We start from the raw sequence: 14,994 nt of genomic DNA on the forward strand, positions 1-14,994 counted from the left end.
ATTGGGTCTGCAGCGAGCTGGAACCACCAGTACAGCGAGCAATTAGCTTGTCACTATTAACGTCGAAATGAACTTGGTGGCAAAAGAYGTGAGACGTTGCTTTCCCGTCTTCATTCTTACATCCGCAGTCCGTGTGTTGCTTGGCCAAGCCGCTAGATKGTTCCCCAGAGAGCGAGGCGTCGTCGATTGGGATTCTGAGTGGGTTCAATTTATAGTAGACTGAACGGTGATCGCGGCATTGTCGAGAACAGACTTCTGAATCGGTCAACACCGCATTGCCCAGTGACACTGACAGCCTTGCTCCAAGGGCCGGTAAAATTAAAGGTCGCCGCCTCTCCTTGTAGTATGTCGACAACGATCGCCAACAGGTAGCTACAAAGCACAAAATAAAAGCAGCTTTGCGGTGAGTTAAATGTCTTGTCTTCTTCATCGTGCTGTCGTTGTTGCCGAAAGTACAAGATCTTTCCATGCCGTGCTGCAGGGAGGGCGGCAACCTTCAATTTCGCCTGGGCCTGCACCAACATTCTTCCCCAGAATGTGATTTTCACTTGTATTGATTTGACAACAGCCCTATTAGGATCCTCCAACACCGCTTCATCACCAACACACATTGCCCAACAGCTACCCAACAGTAGCAGCGGTKCCCATGGTCGGCTGTCTCACTAGAAAGCTGCCTGGCTTTCCGCCTCACCATTGTGCAACTTCAGACTCTGCTCTGCTAACTCACTCCTCAAAGCAGCTGCCTCGGTTTCTCTCGTCATCCGATCCCACTCCCTCATGTTCTTCCTCTTTCTTGTCTCCCGGTCTTCAATCTGTCTCCTCAATCTCTCGGCCTCTTCCTCCAATTTCCCGAGCTTGCTGCGCTCGGTCAGAGGCTCGGCCTTGATACCTCCTTCAACAATCTTGGGCAAATCGGCAATGGCAGGATGTACTTGGGGCTTGTTCAGCATTGCTGCGGGTTCCAGAGGGGGGCGTCGGCCGGCCTTGGGTCCTGTGGGTGCATCTACGACAGGCGCGCGAGGGAAAGCTGGAGGAGCCACGATGCTGTTCTGGCGCGAAGGCCCGGGCGGTGCCGTGGCAGCGAAAGAGCCCCTCGGGCCAGAGGGCGGTACTCGGGGTTGCTGCGATGGGGCATCTTGCTGCTGCTGGTGATCGAAGGTTTCACTGCGTGCGATGTAGGGGCCGGTATCGCCAACGCCTCCTCCACCTCCTCGCCCGAAGCCAGGCTCTGCGCCACCTCGACCATAACCAGACTCTGCACCTCCACGGTTGAATCCTGCAGCTACGTCTCCTCCCGAACGACTATATCCTCCCCCGTCCCCACCGGTCCGGCCATAGCCAACATCTCCGCCTCCACGGCCGAAGCCTGCATCGCTACCTCCCCGCCCAAAGCCGGACCCTGGAGGCGCCCCTCCTCTGCCGCCGCGCATTGATACGCCGAAAGCACCTCTACCACGGGGAACAAAGTCTCCCCCAAACCCGCCACGCCCTCTAGGCGCAAACTCTCCACGTGGCGCTGCAGATCCGCGAGGTCCAGAAGGCGGAGCCGCAACAGCTCTGGGAGCGATATTAGCTGCCGCAGCAGGTCCAGTTGGAGGCGCCATCGAGACTGCAGGGCCGCGCTGGCTACTAGGCCCGGTCGGCGGAGCTCGCTGTGGAGGCAGGTCTTCCATTCTTCGCGGCTCTCTTGGTGGAGGAATCGCATCGCGACGTGAATCCTCATAGTACGCAGGCTCCGCAGGTGGGAGTGTGCGCGGTGCTGCATCATGTGGAGGTGCTCGATATGTGTCTCTTGTATCGTACGGATCTCGAGCAGATGCTCTACTCAGAGGCCGTCTTTCTTCGATGGCAGCTGGTTGATGTAATGCGATACGGCTGGGGTGCATAGGTGGAGACGAGCGTCGAGAGGTGGTGCCTGATCTCTGACCGGAGTCATCTCTACTTAGGTGGTCGGACCTGAGTTCGCGTACGGGCGAGCGTGGCCTTCTCCAATCATCCATCGACCGAGGATCTACCCTGTCGCTTCTGGGCATGGCCATCGGTGACCTCGAACGCTGACGGTAGTCTCTCGCTGGAGCAACCCGTGGAGGAGTATTTCTACGTTCAGGCGAGAAACGTCGGCGCGGCGGACTAACACCTCTCGATGGTGGGTAGTCATCATATCGACCCCGCGGCGGGCTGGCCAATCTCTCCCTCTTAGCAGGCGGAGGGGTCCGGCGACCTCTACTGGAAATCGGCGAAGGATCTCGTACCCTCTTCAATGGGACCGCACTACGGTCCCGGAAGCGCGGTAGCGGAGACCGGCCAGTCGCAGCAGGTGCGGCGTATCCTCCTCGATCACGATCATCTCTGTAGTCCCGAAAGTCTCGCTCTTCCCTAGCTGGCGGCTCTCTTCTGAATAGATCATCCCGAGGCAACTCCTCTCTGCGCGATGGAGGAGATCTTGGGCGGCCTCGATAGCTATCCCCACCTCGTGGGGGAGCTTCTCGTTCGCGATATCTCGGCGGGGAAGGTGTACGGCGGCGGAACGAGGCTGGTGAGCGAGTTCTCGGTCTTGCAGCGCGATACGAGTCACCTCCAGACATGGGAGGGAAGTCTGCGCGTCGAGCAGGCGATCGAGTGCGGTAGCTATCCATGCGCGACGGCGGCGTTCGTTCGCGCACATTTCCAGGACGATAGGATTGTCCTCTGCCGTTCAAGTACCTGTCCTCGATCGGCACAGGTAGCTCACGATCATCGCGCCTGAGATGTGGTTAGATGCGCCTGAGATGTGGTTAGATGCGCCTGTTTGGATGAACAGCAGGGCACCAGCGGTACTTTGGCCGCCGCAGGAGTTAAGCAAGTGAAGCAGCACTCTTTTGTTAATACTCACCTGCGATCTCGATCCATGACCTCGAGTTTGACGTAATGATGGTCGCTGTGTGATGTTACGATGTTGTTCGAACTTCGGAGCTCAAAGTTTGGATCAGCGGAAGTTATTCGGGGACCGGAGTTTGAAGCTTTCCACGTTCACGTGCAAGGGGCCAATGGAATCGAAGGTTGCCGGCTCTCCTTTGAGTGAATCGACGACGATGTTCGCGAACAGGTAGCTATATGCACAGTATCCCGGAGAGTCAAATGCCGTATCATATTCTCAATGACATTGTCGTGGTTGCAGAAAGCAACAATCTTTAACTGCTCCAGGTAGGGCGGCATGCCATGCCGGATTGCCCCTCTGTCAATCYGAGTCTGAATCGCACAGATATCTCGCAGGCGTTTTTAATCTGCTATTGGTTGAAGCGGCGGTCTGCGCCAGTCAAGAGTTGTGGCTGAGCGGAGAGTCCACTCGAGTCTGCCTTTCGAGACCAACTGTGTGATTCCTCAATAAACCACAACCTTTTAACCTCCCACTGGATCATCATCTGCCCCTTCCTCTACCACCACCGCCCCCTCCTCTCTTTTGCCTATCTGCCTCCCGCTTCTGTCGCTTTGCGCTCTCTTCCGCAAACACGCCACTCAAGTCCTCAGAGTCTGCGCCTTGCCAGCCTCCTCTGTTTTGCTGAACGCTCTCCGCTTCAAATCTCCGCCTCAGCTCCTCTTTAGACATCTTGTCATCCCTCGCCAGTGCGTCTGGATCCATTGAAACGTCCAAGTCGCCCACCTTCCTCTTCCTGCCTCGGTCGTCTCGATCGGAGCCCAGCACAGGCACATTCGGAGGCGGCCCATTACTAGACCCGCTGAGATCGTACACACGCTCGCCGCCGAAGAATCCTTCCGCTCGAATGGAGCGCTCATTGAGAACCTGACCAGCAGCACGTGGATGATTGCTAGCTTCGGTCTCGGTGCCCACGCGTTGCTTTCGTAGATTCATTTCGTCCGGCATGCTTCGCGTACCCAAGAAGTCGGTTGGTACATTGCTTGTGATTCCTCCTGGCGTCTCGGTACCGCCGAACGGCGTCTCCACACCGGTTCGCCGACCGCTCTCGTCTTCGTCGTCTTCGTCGTCCTCATCCTCGTCCTCCTCTTCTTCTTCCTCCTCGTCGTCATCTGGTGGCTGCAGCTCTCCCCATAGTGTCTTGTCTACTGCTTCAGCTCTGATGCCATCATCCTTTTCATCCTTCAAATCAGGCAGACCGTATACGTCTCCACCAAACAGCGGCTGATTCTGATCATCGAGTGGGGGTTTACCATATCCGCCAGGGTGAAAGCCCCATGATGCTCCTGGCGGTGGCGGCGCGTTGAGACCAGGGACCTTGAGTGCCGGGTACGAGGGTGGAGGACCGACTTTCTGCTGGTTAATAAGCCAGGGCGGTGGTGCGCCAGGAGGCATGTTCAGAGCCTCTTTCAGCTCCTCGCTCAACTCTCCAGGTTTTAAATGCCGTAGATTAGTTTCGAACTCCTTCCCTTCGTAGTAAACCTCACCATATCGCGTCAGCGAAGGCTTAGTCTGCCGGCGGAAAAATGCCTCGTATAGCTTTTGATAGTCGATGTCGAGTTTTCCCGTCTTGCCAGACACGCGCTCGCGCTGCTTCTGCTTCATCGTGGCCTCCGCCTGTTTCTCGAGCACCGCATCTCGCATATCCGAAATTCCTGTCTCTGCGATGAATTTTGGCAGTGCGAAGCCTGGCTTCTCAATACCTCGTTTGCTACTAAGGTACTCCCTCTTCAGAGCCCAATGCGCAGGTACTGGAACAACATTTCGCGCAGATTTGATATTGACGAGAAGCTTCGGATCTGTCGCATCTGTGTCCGTCCAGTCCACAATCTCTGGCTTGCGCACGATTGCTTTGAGCTCAGCAATGCTCAGCTTGTTGGCGGCCTTGCGCGCCTTTTTCGATAGTCGCTTCTTTGTCGCAGCTTCTTCGTCCTCATCCTGGATCAAGTCGTCTTCGCCCCAGAAAACTTCCGGCTTCTCCGGCGCTTTGAGTGCGGCTTCCTCGGGCTCTTCCTGGAATTTGGCGAGCACGTCTGCATATTGGGAGAGCAGTGGATCGTCTGGGAGTGGTTCGGCATCAAAGTCGAGCTCGACGTCGGGTACTTCTCGAATGGGATCTTCCGCAGCAGGCGCCACAGGCTGGATAGGCTGCTGCTCTGAGGCAGTGGTTGAGGTTGGTTCCGAGGGCGCTGTTGAGGCCTGTGCCGGTCAGTTCTGCCGAGAAGCATTGTTATTTCGCACCAAAATCACATACCTCTCGCTTCTGCTGCTTCTTCTTCGCCCGACGCTGCTCATTCTTGGTTGGCTTGCGCCCCTTTGCACCAGTTTCGCTCTCGGCGATTACGCCGGGCRTGATGCTTACCGCTGTCTCCTGTTCGGACAACGCTGAGTATCGTTGTTGCTGGATTGATGGCGGCGGGCGTGTGGAAAGAGCGAAGGCAGGCGAGCAAGCAAAATTGAGGACGATGAATGAAGTAGATATGCCTAAGCTACCTAGGTAAGGTATGTACGAGAAGAAGTCAAAGCGACGAACGAAGTTCCACACTTTCACACGCTAGTGTGAACTCTATCGCATTTGAACTTCCTCCAAAAAATCACAGCCGTGTCGAGTAACTTATGTTGCCTTTAGCATCCACATATCACCTCACTTTGATAAAGCACCTCATGAATACTGATCAAAATGCCACCGCGCACGAAGAAGATCGCGCCAGCTGATACTGGCGACGCTTCAGCAAAGGTGAATGAAACTGCATCTGTTCCTGCTGTGAGTAAGTCTAACGAACGTGTGAAGGCGGCGTCGGCTTCACAAAAGCGCCCTGCTGCAGAAAAAGGAGCGACACAGCCGAAGAACACAACCAATTCCAAGGACTCGGAACCCAAACCTCACGCGAAGAAGAAGCCGGTTCCGGACGACCTTGATGCTCTCCTCCGGCCTTTTTACTACACGAAAAGCCTGACAGATCCCATCAACACAGCCAAAGACAAATGGAACTTGCTTCCGGCTTTCCTGCGCGTGAAAGGATTGATCAAACAGCATACGGACTCTTACGACTTTTTCATCGACGTCGAGCTCAAGAAGATCGTCAAAGCCAACGCTTTTATTCACTCGGAAGTTGATGACAAGAAATGGATCCGCTTCACGGACATTCGCGTCGGGAAGCCATGTCGTGTTGAAGACGCCCGCCATGGTTGGGTTGAGACTGCGGTAACCCCCAACGAATGCCGCTTGCGAGACATGACTTATGCTGCTCCGATTTACGTCGACTTTGTCTATCCTAGACAATCCGGAGTTACCAGGAAAACCGATGTCATGATTGGCCGCATGCCCATGATGCTCCGAAGCTCCAAATGTGTTCTGAACGGGCGCTCCGAGACCGAAATGGCGTGGCTGAACGAATGTGCGGTGGATCCCGGTGGATACTTTATCGTTCGCGGCCAGGAGAAAGTGATCTTAGTCCAGGAACAACTCAGCAAGAACCGCATCATCGTCGAGACTTTCAAAGGTGTGATTCAGGCCTCTGTGACCAGTCACACCGCCAATGTCAAGACCAAGACCTACGTGCTTGTGAAGAAAGGGCACATTTACCTGAAGCACAACACCCTGAACGAGGATATTCCAGTCGCGATCATGCTACGCGCTATGGGTGTGCAGTCAGACCATGAAATCCTTTTGCTGGCGGCTGGGAACGATGCTCAGTATCAGGATGAATTCGCCAACAACCTCGAGCTTGCTGCCATCGAAGGCGTCTTCACCCAGGAGCAAGCCCTTGAATACATTGCCACCCGGTTGAAGCCAGATCGCTTCGGCGACAGAGCTCGGAACCGCGAGAAGACTTCAAAGCAGATCGCTCTTGAAAAGATTGCGGGTACCATAATTCCGCATGTTGAGGTCGAAGGCATGAACCTGCGGCCCAAAGCACTGTACATCGCGTTCATGACGCGCAGAGTGCTGATGGCAATGAACGATCCAAAGCTCGTGGACGACCGCGATTACGTTGGTAACAAACGTTTGGAACTCGCTGGACAGATGCTTGCCTTGCTCTTCGAGGATCTCTTCAAGGACTTTGTAAGGATGATCAAAATCAACATGGATAAACTGCTCAAGAAGCCGAATCCCACGCAGGAGTTTGATCCTATCAGGATTGTCGAGCAAGGTGAACCTCGCATCACAAGCGGCATGGAGCGTGCGATTTCCACCGGGAACTGGACACTGAAGCGTTTCCGCATGGACCGAGCTGGTGTAACGCACGTGTTGAGCAGGCTCAGCTATATCAGTKCGCTAGGAATGATGACAAGAATCAGCAGTCAGTTTGAGAAGACCAGGAAAGTCTCTGGACCTCGTGCTCTCCAACCATCACAATTTGGCATGCTCTGTACTTCAGATACGCCTGAAGGAGAAGCCTGCGGCCTGGTGAAGAACTTGGCATTGATGACACACATCACCACGGCCGATGACGAGGCTCCTGTGAGAAAGATGATGTACGTTCTCGGTGCTGAGGACGTCACAACTCTCTCTGGAACTGAAATTTACGGAAACGGTGCATACATCATCTTCATCAACGGTACGCCCGCAGCTCTGACCCGTCAGCCGAAGCAATTCCTCCTTGGGTTCCGCAGGTTCAGACGTATGGGCAGAATCTCCGAGTTTATCAGCATCTTCATCAATCACCATCACAACGGAGTTCACATTGCCACCGATGAAGGCCGCGTCTGTCGACCACTGGTGGTTGTCGAAAAGGGCAAATCAAAGGTCACAACGCGATTCCTGGAATCTCTGCGGAAGGGCACCATGAACTTTGATGATGCTCTTTCTCGCGGTATTGTCGAGTACCTCGACGTGAACGAGGAGAACGATTCCAACATTGCTGTCTATGAACATCAGATTGACGAGCACACAACACACCTTGAAATCGAACCCTTCACCATCCTAGGAGCCGTCGCTGGACTCATTCCATACCCTCATCACAATCAATCCCCTCGCAACACCTATCAATGCGCAATGGGTAAGCAAGCTATTGGAGCGATTGCTTACAACCAGTTCACCCGCATCGATACTTTGCTCTACCTCATGGTGTATCCACAAAAGCCTATGGTCACTACTCGGACAATTGAGCTTGTCAAGTACGATAAGCTCCCAGCTGGTCAAAACGCTGTTGTGGCGGTCATGTCATACTCCGGATACGATATCGAGGATGCACTTGTGTTGAACAAGGCGTCTTGCGACCGTGGCTTCGGCCGCTGTCAAGTCTTCAAGAAGATCAGCATGCCTCTCAAATCGTACGGAAACGGCTATCAAGACAGATTGGGCGATCGAGACGCTAAGAACACTCGTCACCGCAAGATTGGAAAAGATGGACTTGTTGAAGTGGGCTCGGAATTGGAGAATTCTGACATGTACATGCTCAAAGAATCGCCGATGAACCAGGCTTCGGCCATTCCTCAAAAGGATCAGAAATGGTCACCGATGCACATGTCCTACAAACTGCCAGACCCTTGCTACGCGGACAAGGTTCAAATCACGACCAACGAGGCCAACAGCACAATCATCAAGATCCAAACCCGTCAGACTCGACGACCCGAGATTGGCGACAAGTTTTCCTCCCGTCACGGCCAAAAGGGTGTTGTCGGACTACTGGCGGAACAAGCAGACATGCCATTTGCAGACTCCGGTGTCGTGCCCGACATCATCATGAACCCGCATGGTTTCCCGTCTCGTATGACGGTCGGGAAGATGCTGGAGCTTGTTTCTGGCAAAGCTGGTGTACTTGCGGGGAAGCAAGAGTACGGCACAGCATTCGGAGGAAGCAAAGTCGAAGACATGGGCGCTACTCTCGTCAAGCATGGTTTCAGTTACTCCGGCAAGGACTGTCTGACCTCTGGCATCACGGGCGAGAGTCTGCCAATGTACGTCTTCTTCGGCCCGATCTACTACCAGAAACTCAAGCACATGGTGCAAGACAAAATGCACTCTCGTGCTACTGGACCACGCGCCATCCTGACGCGGCAGCCAACAGAAGGTCGATCGAGACAGGGTGGCTTGCGATTAGGAGAGATGGAGCGTGATTRTTTGATCGCATATGGAGCCAGTCAGCTGTTGCTGGAGCGATTGATGATCAGTTCTGATGCTCACGAGGTGGATGWATGCCAGGGCTGTGGCATGATGGGCTACAACAACTGGTGTCAGAGCTGTTCCAGTAGTCGGTCAGTGGTTCGCATGACGATGCCATATGCTGCAAAGTTGCTCATCCAAGAGCTTATGAGCATGAATGTCAAGGCTAGCTTGCAGCTGGCCGATGAATTCCCAAGGGAGCAATGAGTGAATGCGGTTTTGGGAGGCTAAAAGCATAGCGTGGAGTCTGGGTGGTCTTGGTGTATTGTGTGTAGCGTGAAGCTGAAGCTGTATGTTTTGAGGCTCTACCATATTGCATTGCATGATCTTTGTCTCTGCCCTCGGTCAGTGGAATTTGTAAGAAAGACAGCCCGGCCTGACTCAGAAGTGTGAGAAGCCAAATATATTTCAGCATACTCTACACACGCGGCCAAACGTATTTCCCACCTACAGCTCCAATGGGTGTGAGCGAGACTGGATGAGATATCGATGATGCGGTACTACATCAACCCTAACCCTAACCATATATCCCATCAATGTTCTCCTTTACCTGACAGGCAACTCTGCTAGTGGTAGGGGTTCCAGTCGGTCTGGAAATCTCTTTTCAATCGAGAGCAAGGCCTTGAGATGATGTGAAGATGATCACTGTGCCTCTTGACCCACCGCCCCTTCATTGGGGCTGTCGTGAAAATTTGTTGTAGGAAGGAGAACAATTCACCGGAGCGGATGCAGCGAACTGACAATCCTGACAGACGACGATCGCACGCACCTAGATGCAAACGCGCAATGCTCAACGCCCCGAGCACTCCATCAGTCTCAATACCGAAGCAAATCCGGCATCGGAGCATTCGTAAGACTGCGAGCCAGACACGCATGGCTATTGTAGTGGATGCCAACAAGTTCATTCAAGTTGGGGGGTGATCCCTTGAAAGACAGGCAGGATAGTGTCGTGATAGGTCTCGGGTATCGCGGTCGCTACTTGGACGTAGAGTAGCGTAGATAGAAGGCCAACGCGGCCTCTCAACCCGCCATTCTCCTCGCGTCGGGCATGCGCTTCTTCTCCTTCTGTCCCTCCTTCTTGCGACGCTTCTCGATCAGCTTTTCGCGATCCTTGCTCTTCATCCCCTTGAACTTCTCCACTAGCGCTTGCTCCTTGATGTCCTTTTTCTTGAGATAGTATGGTGTTTTACCCTGCTGGATCTTCTCTCGTTCCTCCTTCCTGTGGCGCCGCAAGATCTCCTGCTGGCGATCTTTTGCATCTTTGGCTTTCAGTTTGTTGTCCATGCTTCCCAGCTTACGTCTCAGAACATCCTTGTCGTCTTCATTCTTCGTACGCTTGATGGCAGCTCTCAGCTCGTCCATCTCAGCCTTCCGATAGTCGCGGAGAAAGCTGTACGCCTTCTCACTGTTGCCGGTGTGTGCGTTGTGTTGCTGCAATGCGTCAAATCGAGGATCTCGCACGACTCGCTTTGGTACGTCGACCACGACACGTTTGCGTGTGACTTGGTGCCGGGTGGACTGTGTACCAGGTGCATGCTTGGAGGTACGTGATTTCGTGGGAGCATCCTCTTCAGAAGGTGCTGAGTCGGAGTCTGACTCCGCTTCACCATCCGATTCTACCCCCTTCTTGTCACTCCTCTTCCGTTTTGCCTTGCTCGGGGGCTCGGACCTCGCAGTAGTAGCCCTTTCTTCCTTGATCTGACGCAGCCTGTCTCTCAAAGCCTCTAGCTTGTCGTCCTGTGTCACACTACTCTCTGATCCTCTTTTACGTTTGCGCGACAAAGACTCTTGTGCCTTCTGCAATKCTCCAAAGGATACATTGCTGAGCTTTGCCTCGACAGCTTCATCGTCGTCGTCGTCCTCATCATCATTATCATCATCATCGTCGCGATTCTCGGCCTCGCTCATGCTTGCCATCTCATCGCCACTCGATCGGTTCAATTCGGAGTCGTCGAAGTCTTCCTCGACAGCGTCCGGCCGCGGCCGGACATTACGCACTCCGGCGATGGCCATGTTTGTTGCGTTTTGCAGCGCAAGAAGTGAAGTAGTTTCGTGCCCTAACAAGGTTCATCTAAAAAATACCGTAGCTCGCCAGGTTTAAGTGGGGCGCAAGGTTTATCTCAGCCGCCGAGCCGAGCTCGCGTGCGGACATGGATGACGTACAAAAAGGAAGCACAGAAGCTCTGATCCGCACTGCTGCCGCTATATACCAGTAGAATATTTCACATGAACTTGGCCCTCACTCTTCGCGCCACCATCTCTCCTACCTCCAAAATCTATCACCAGACTACACAGCCAATATGAAGATTTTAACGAAGGAAGAGGAGGCTGCGCATTATCAGTGAGCCCCACCTGACGTTCCACCTGAAGCATTGAGTTGAGCTGACGTCGACGATAGGGCCACAGTGAAGGGTGGTCTACTCGGAGGTGCAGTTGGTACTGCACTCGGTGCAGGTGGTGTTTATCTGGCCTCTGTGAGGTACCCAGCATTCAGAGGCCTTTCATTACCCTTCCGTGCCTTCTTGACCACCTCGACGGGTACCTTTGTTGGTAAGCTCGTCTCTCCAGCTTGTGCAACATTTCAGCGTCTAAGGTCAAATAGCCATTGTCGCCGCCGACTCTTATTCGCGACGATTCGAAGCGTCAAAGCAACCCGACAGACACTACCAGGATGAGCAAAAATCGTTGCAAGACCAGCTGGATGCACAGAGAACCGGCAAGGAGAAGACTATGAAATGGCTTCAGGATAACCGTTACGGAATGGTTCTGGGGTCTTGGGTAGTCTCCATCACCGCTGCATTGGGCATCGTCGGCAAGAATCCATATCTTACAGGACAGCAAAAACTCGTCCAAGCTCGTGTCTATGCCCAGGGTTTCACCATCGCCGCTGTTATTGCCAGTCTTGCATTCGAAGGAAAGGACCGCATGTCTGGATCTGGACGCTGGGAGACCGTAAAGATCGTGGACCCCAACGACCCTGAACACAAGAACGTAATTGAGAAGAAGATTCACCACGAGCGCTACTCGGGCGAGGATCAATGGATGGACATGGWCGAGGCTGAGGAACGCCGGATGAAAGAGAGGGAAAAGGCCATCAAAGAGCGTGAGCACGCCGAGGGGAAGACGGGCAAGGCGAAAGAAGCAGCCGATAAGCACGCCGAGAAGCAAGTGAAGGGGCACCCGGAAGAAGCAAAAGATAAGAAGGTGAACGCTCCATGAGCCCGAGGTGTGGACTTCCATGTTTGCAATCGAGAACTTGCGGGGACGATTGACGACTGCATTGGCGAGTGGCGTTTGGGAATCTCAGCGATAATTTGTAAATGTAGATAGAAACGACAGGTCAAAGCAGAAGCGACTTCGCAGCCGAACGCTGATGCTGGATTTGGACGTCTGCTTTACTGATTCCCCCCTCAGCTTCAACTTTTGATCAGCATGCAAGATCATTCCGACCAAGGGCCGCCGAAATTGAAGATTGCCGCCTCTCCTTGTAGTGAGTCGACGATAACGCTCATGAACCGCTAGCCACAAGCACAAAAAGCAGCAGCCTTATGGAGAGTTAAGCAAGGATGGTCGAATTTCTTGTTGTCTTCTTATCGTACTGTCGTTATTGCAGAAAATACAAGACTTCAATTTCACCGGCCCTTGGAACATTTCGACCTATAAGTTAGCAGATAAAGACAAGCGAGATGTCAGTGCCAATTACCTAGATCATGGTACGTCACGTTCCATGTGTGCTTTATTCAATGAATATCAGATATTATTATTCAAATGCCATACGTTGAACCGTGAGGTCTCCAGCGATCAAACATCTATTCATACATTCCATAAAACCGTTCCAGAGAAAAGGTCCCGGTTCAAAAAAATAAAAAATAGCCCAATCCTCCCCAAAACAGCCGTGGGTCGTTACAGTGTCATATATATGTGTGCCTGCGGAAATGAACAAATGCGAGAGTTTTGCAGAAATAAAGGAGCGCAGAATTGGTTGCGAGTCAATGTCTGACTATGCCACACGCGCTACCTCCTCGTCGCGAGCTCGGAGTTCAGCATCACGCAGATGGATTGTCAATGCGGACTTGGATTTCGAGGATAATTGTCTGCTTCTCCAGACAGATCTCGCGAATCGATGCGAGGTGCGTCGGTCGAAGACTCTTCGCGATGCCGGAGAACTGCAGTCCTGGCGGGAGAGTCGTCTGGTTCGGGATCCATCCTCCCGTGAGACGGTCCATACATGTTCCCACCTCCCTCGGCCTCCAGTCTGTTTGATCGAGCGCGACGTCGTTTGCCAGAGGATGATGAGCCGCCCGAGTTACTTGCGCTTTTAGGTTCATGGGCCGTCGGCGTAAGCATAGCGGCGATGGGCATCCTAGCAGCTGCAGGCATCAAAGGTTTGACTTCTTCGGAGTGGGTGGTCATGGTCGTGGGAACCTGAGTTGGCGCTGGGGTTTGTGTGGCCAGTCGAGATATTGGCGCAGAGGCCGATTCGCCACTTGCCGTCGCTGCTGCGGCCACCGCAGCAAGCTTTGCTTCTTCCTTCGCGGCCTGCTCAGCCTTTGTTGGACGTCCACGTTTCTTCTTCGCGGGAGGTTCGTTCGTGGTCTGAGGATAGGTAGTGATTGATTGTGCCGGTCTTGGCCGAATGGCGCGAGCGCTGCTTCCAGTCGAATACATTCCATCGAACGGATATGGTCTCTTGATCGGTTGTGCGGGCATCGACAGTGGCGTTGGAGTATGAGGGGCCACCATGGACTGTGAAGACATTGACCTCCATAAGTCTTCGAATGCATTTCGGCTGGAGTTCAGCGATCGGCCTGTTGATTCTTAGCGACCTATATTTGTGCTTTTGATTCTTCTCAACCTATAGTTGGGAACTTACCCGTGGGTAGTGGAATGTCCTCCCAACGAGGCTGCACATTAAGTACTCTGATTAGGTTGAATAGATTTTCCGCAGGTGGATCGGCTGCTTTTATGATTTCCGCGAGGAGGTAGTTCTGTATGCCAATGTCAGACAGCGTATTGTCCCGCCAAGAGGTGGACCATCCCACGTACCCGCTCTCGATTAGTCCAAGGCTGCTCGGGAGGTGTTGCCATACCGAAGGAATAGCGAAACGAAGAAAAGGCGTATCGAACTCATGGAGGAGAGGCGTCGAAGTCGTACAATATAGCAGCAATAGCGATGGGCGCGTAGGGGCCGTTAGGTCGTAGCTCTTGCAACAGAAGGAAACCCCAGTAGCGACAGGACGGTGCGTCGAAATATCACCAGTGGAGACCGCTCAAAACGAGTGTAAGAGAAGGCGCGCCCAACGATTACAGAAGAATATGCATCACCAAGCCAGCACCCGACAAGGTACAGAAAAAAATGAGAGTCGTTGATCCAAACGAGCAGACTGCAACTGGAAGAAAGAGGTGCTGGGAGATGAAACCTGGACCGTATTCCTGCATATGCATGCAGGAGTAACTAGGTGCATTAAAGCCGCAGACATACCAGCCCGCCGAGATGAGATCCATGCATTATGAGGAGCACCTGCAGCTTCTCCCGCAGCGATTGGGAAACGCTCCCATGCGGTGCCATCCCTTTGGGTCTGCGTATGCCGCCCGCTGTGCGCAGCTTGTTCATCAATGGTTTGGCGGAGTGATAATGCCCGCTCAGTGTGGGAACGGGAAACGATGCCGTGCGCTTCTCGGCAGTTTTTACCTTTGAGTCCTCCTCTGCCGGCTAGGTATTCTAGCTTCCTTTTCTGACGGCCATCGGAGATTTTCCKCCCAGGATCGCATGCATCATGAACACACCATCGTTGCGTCTCATCGCCGGAAATGGAACGTCGCAATGATCCCGCACGGTACAGCGCCTCTTTGCATCGGAGGTTATCCAGACCTACAGAGTCCTCTCGAGCATCCTAGCTCCAGTGCGTTGGCAGCGAGCGAATCAATTCTCGCCAAACAGCAGCGAGAGCGGATCTTTGGCCGTCAAGGA

General features: G+C 53.5%; 7 protein-coding genes; 2 read left to right on the forward strand and 5 right to left on the reverse strand.

The window, feature by feature from the left end:
* Nucleotides 1-662: 662 nt before the first annotated feature.
* RCC_05880 (uncharacterized protein) lies at nt 663-2,889 on the reverse strand (the record flags this gene model as incomplete). XM_023771144.1 has 2 exons in its annotated part: nt 663-2,742; nt 2,873-2,889. 2 exons carry the CDS (start codon nt 2,887-2,889, stop codon nt 663-665), a joined length of 2,097 nt encoding a protein of 698 aa, XP_023626912.1.
* A 508-nt stretch (nt 2,890-3,397) lies between these two features.
* RCC_05881 (uncharacterized protein) lies at nt 3,398-3,862 on the reverse strand (the record flags this gene model as incomplete). The annotated part of the gene is made up of 1 exon (XM_023771145.1): nt 3,398-3,862. One exon carries the CDS (start codon nt 3,860-3,862, stop codon nt 3,398-3,400), a length of 465 nt encoding a protein of 154 aa, XP_023626913.1.
* A 995-nt stretch (nt 3,863-4,857) lies between these two features.
* RCC_05882 (uncharacterized protein) lies at nt 4,858-5,209 on the reverse strand (the record flags this gene model as incomplete). XM_023771146.1 has 2 exons in its annotated part: nt 4,858-5,113; nt 5,169-5,209. 2 exons carry the CDS (start codon nt 5,207-5,209, stop codon nt 4,858-4,860), a joined length of 297 nt encoding a protein of 98 aa, XP_023626914.1.
* Nucleotides 5,210-5,594: 385 nt separating this feature from the next.
* On the forward strand, nt 5,595-9,230 carry RCC_05883 (probable DNA-directed RNA polymerase III second-largest chain; the record flags this gene model as incomplete). XM_023771147.1 has 2 exons in its annotated part: nt 5,595-5,651; nt 5,706-9,230. 2 exons carry the CDS (start codon nt 5,595-5,597, stop codon nt 9,228-9,230), a joined length of 3,582 nt encoding a protein of 1,193 aa, XP_023626915.1.
* Nucleotides 9,231-10,043: 813 nt separating this feature from the next.
* Nucleotides 10,044-11,036, reverse strand: RCC_05884 (related to rRNA biogenesis protein RRP36; the record flags this gene model as incomplete). Its single annotated transcript, XM_023771148.1, has 1 exon — nt 10,044-11,036. One exon carries the CDS (start codon nt 11,034-11,036, stop codon nt 10,044-10,046), a length of 993 nt encoding a protein of 330 aa, XP_023626916.1.
* Nucleotides 11,037-11,323: 287 nt separating this feature from the next.
* RCC_05885 (related to mitochondrial hypoxia responsive domain protein) lies at nt 11,324-12,242 on the forward strand (the record flags this gene model as incomplete). XM_023771149.1 has 3 exons in its annotated part: nt 11,324-11,364; nt 11,422-11,573; nt 11,626-12,242. The coding sequence occupies 3 exons, from the start codon at nt 11,324-11,326 to the stop codon at nt 12,240-12,242; spliced, it is 810 nt and encodes a 269-aa protein (XP_023626917.1).
* Nucleotides 12,243-13,085: 843 nt separating this feature from the next.
* Nucleotides 13,086-14,111, reverse strand: RCC_05886 (uncharacterized protein; the record flags this gene model as incomplete). XM_023771150.1 has 3 exons in its annotated part: nt 13,086-13,831; nt 13,897-14,011; nt 14,070-14,111. The coding sequence occupies 3 exons, from the start codon at nt 14,109-14,111 to the stop codon at nt 13,086-13,088; spliced, it is 903 nt and encodes a 300-aa protein (XP_023626918.1).
* Between the last annotated feature and the right edge of the window lie 883 nt (nt 14,112-14,994).

The sequence above is a fragment of the Ramularia collo-cygni genome, assembly GCF_900074925.1.
Source record: "Ramularia collo-cygni strain URUG2 genome assembly, contig: RCC_scaffold08, whole genome shotgun sequence".
NCBI lineage: Eukaryota > Fungi > Ascomycota > Dothideomycetes > Mycosphaerellales > Mycosphaerellaceae > Ramularia > Ramularia collo-cygni.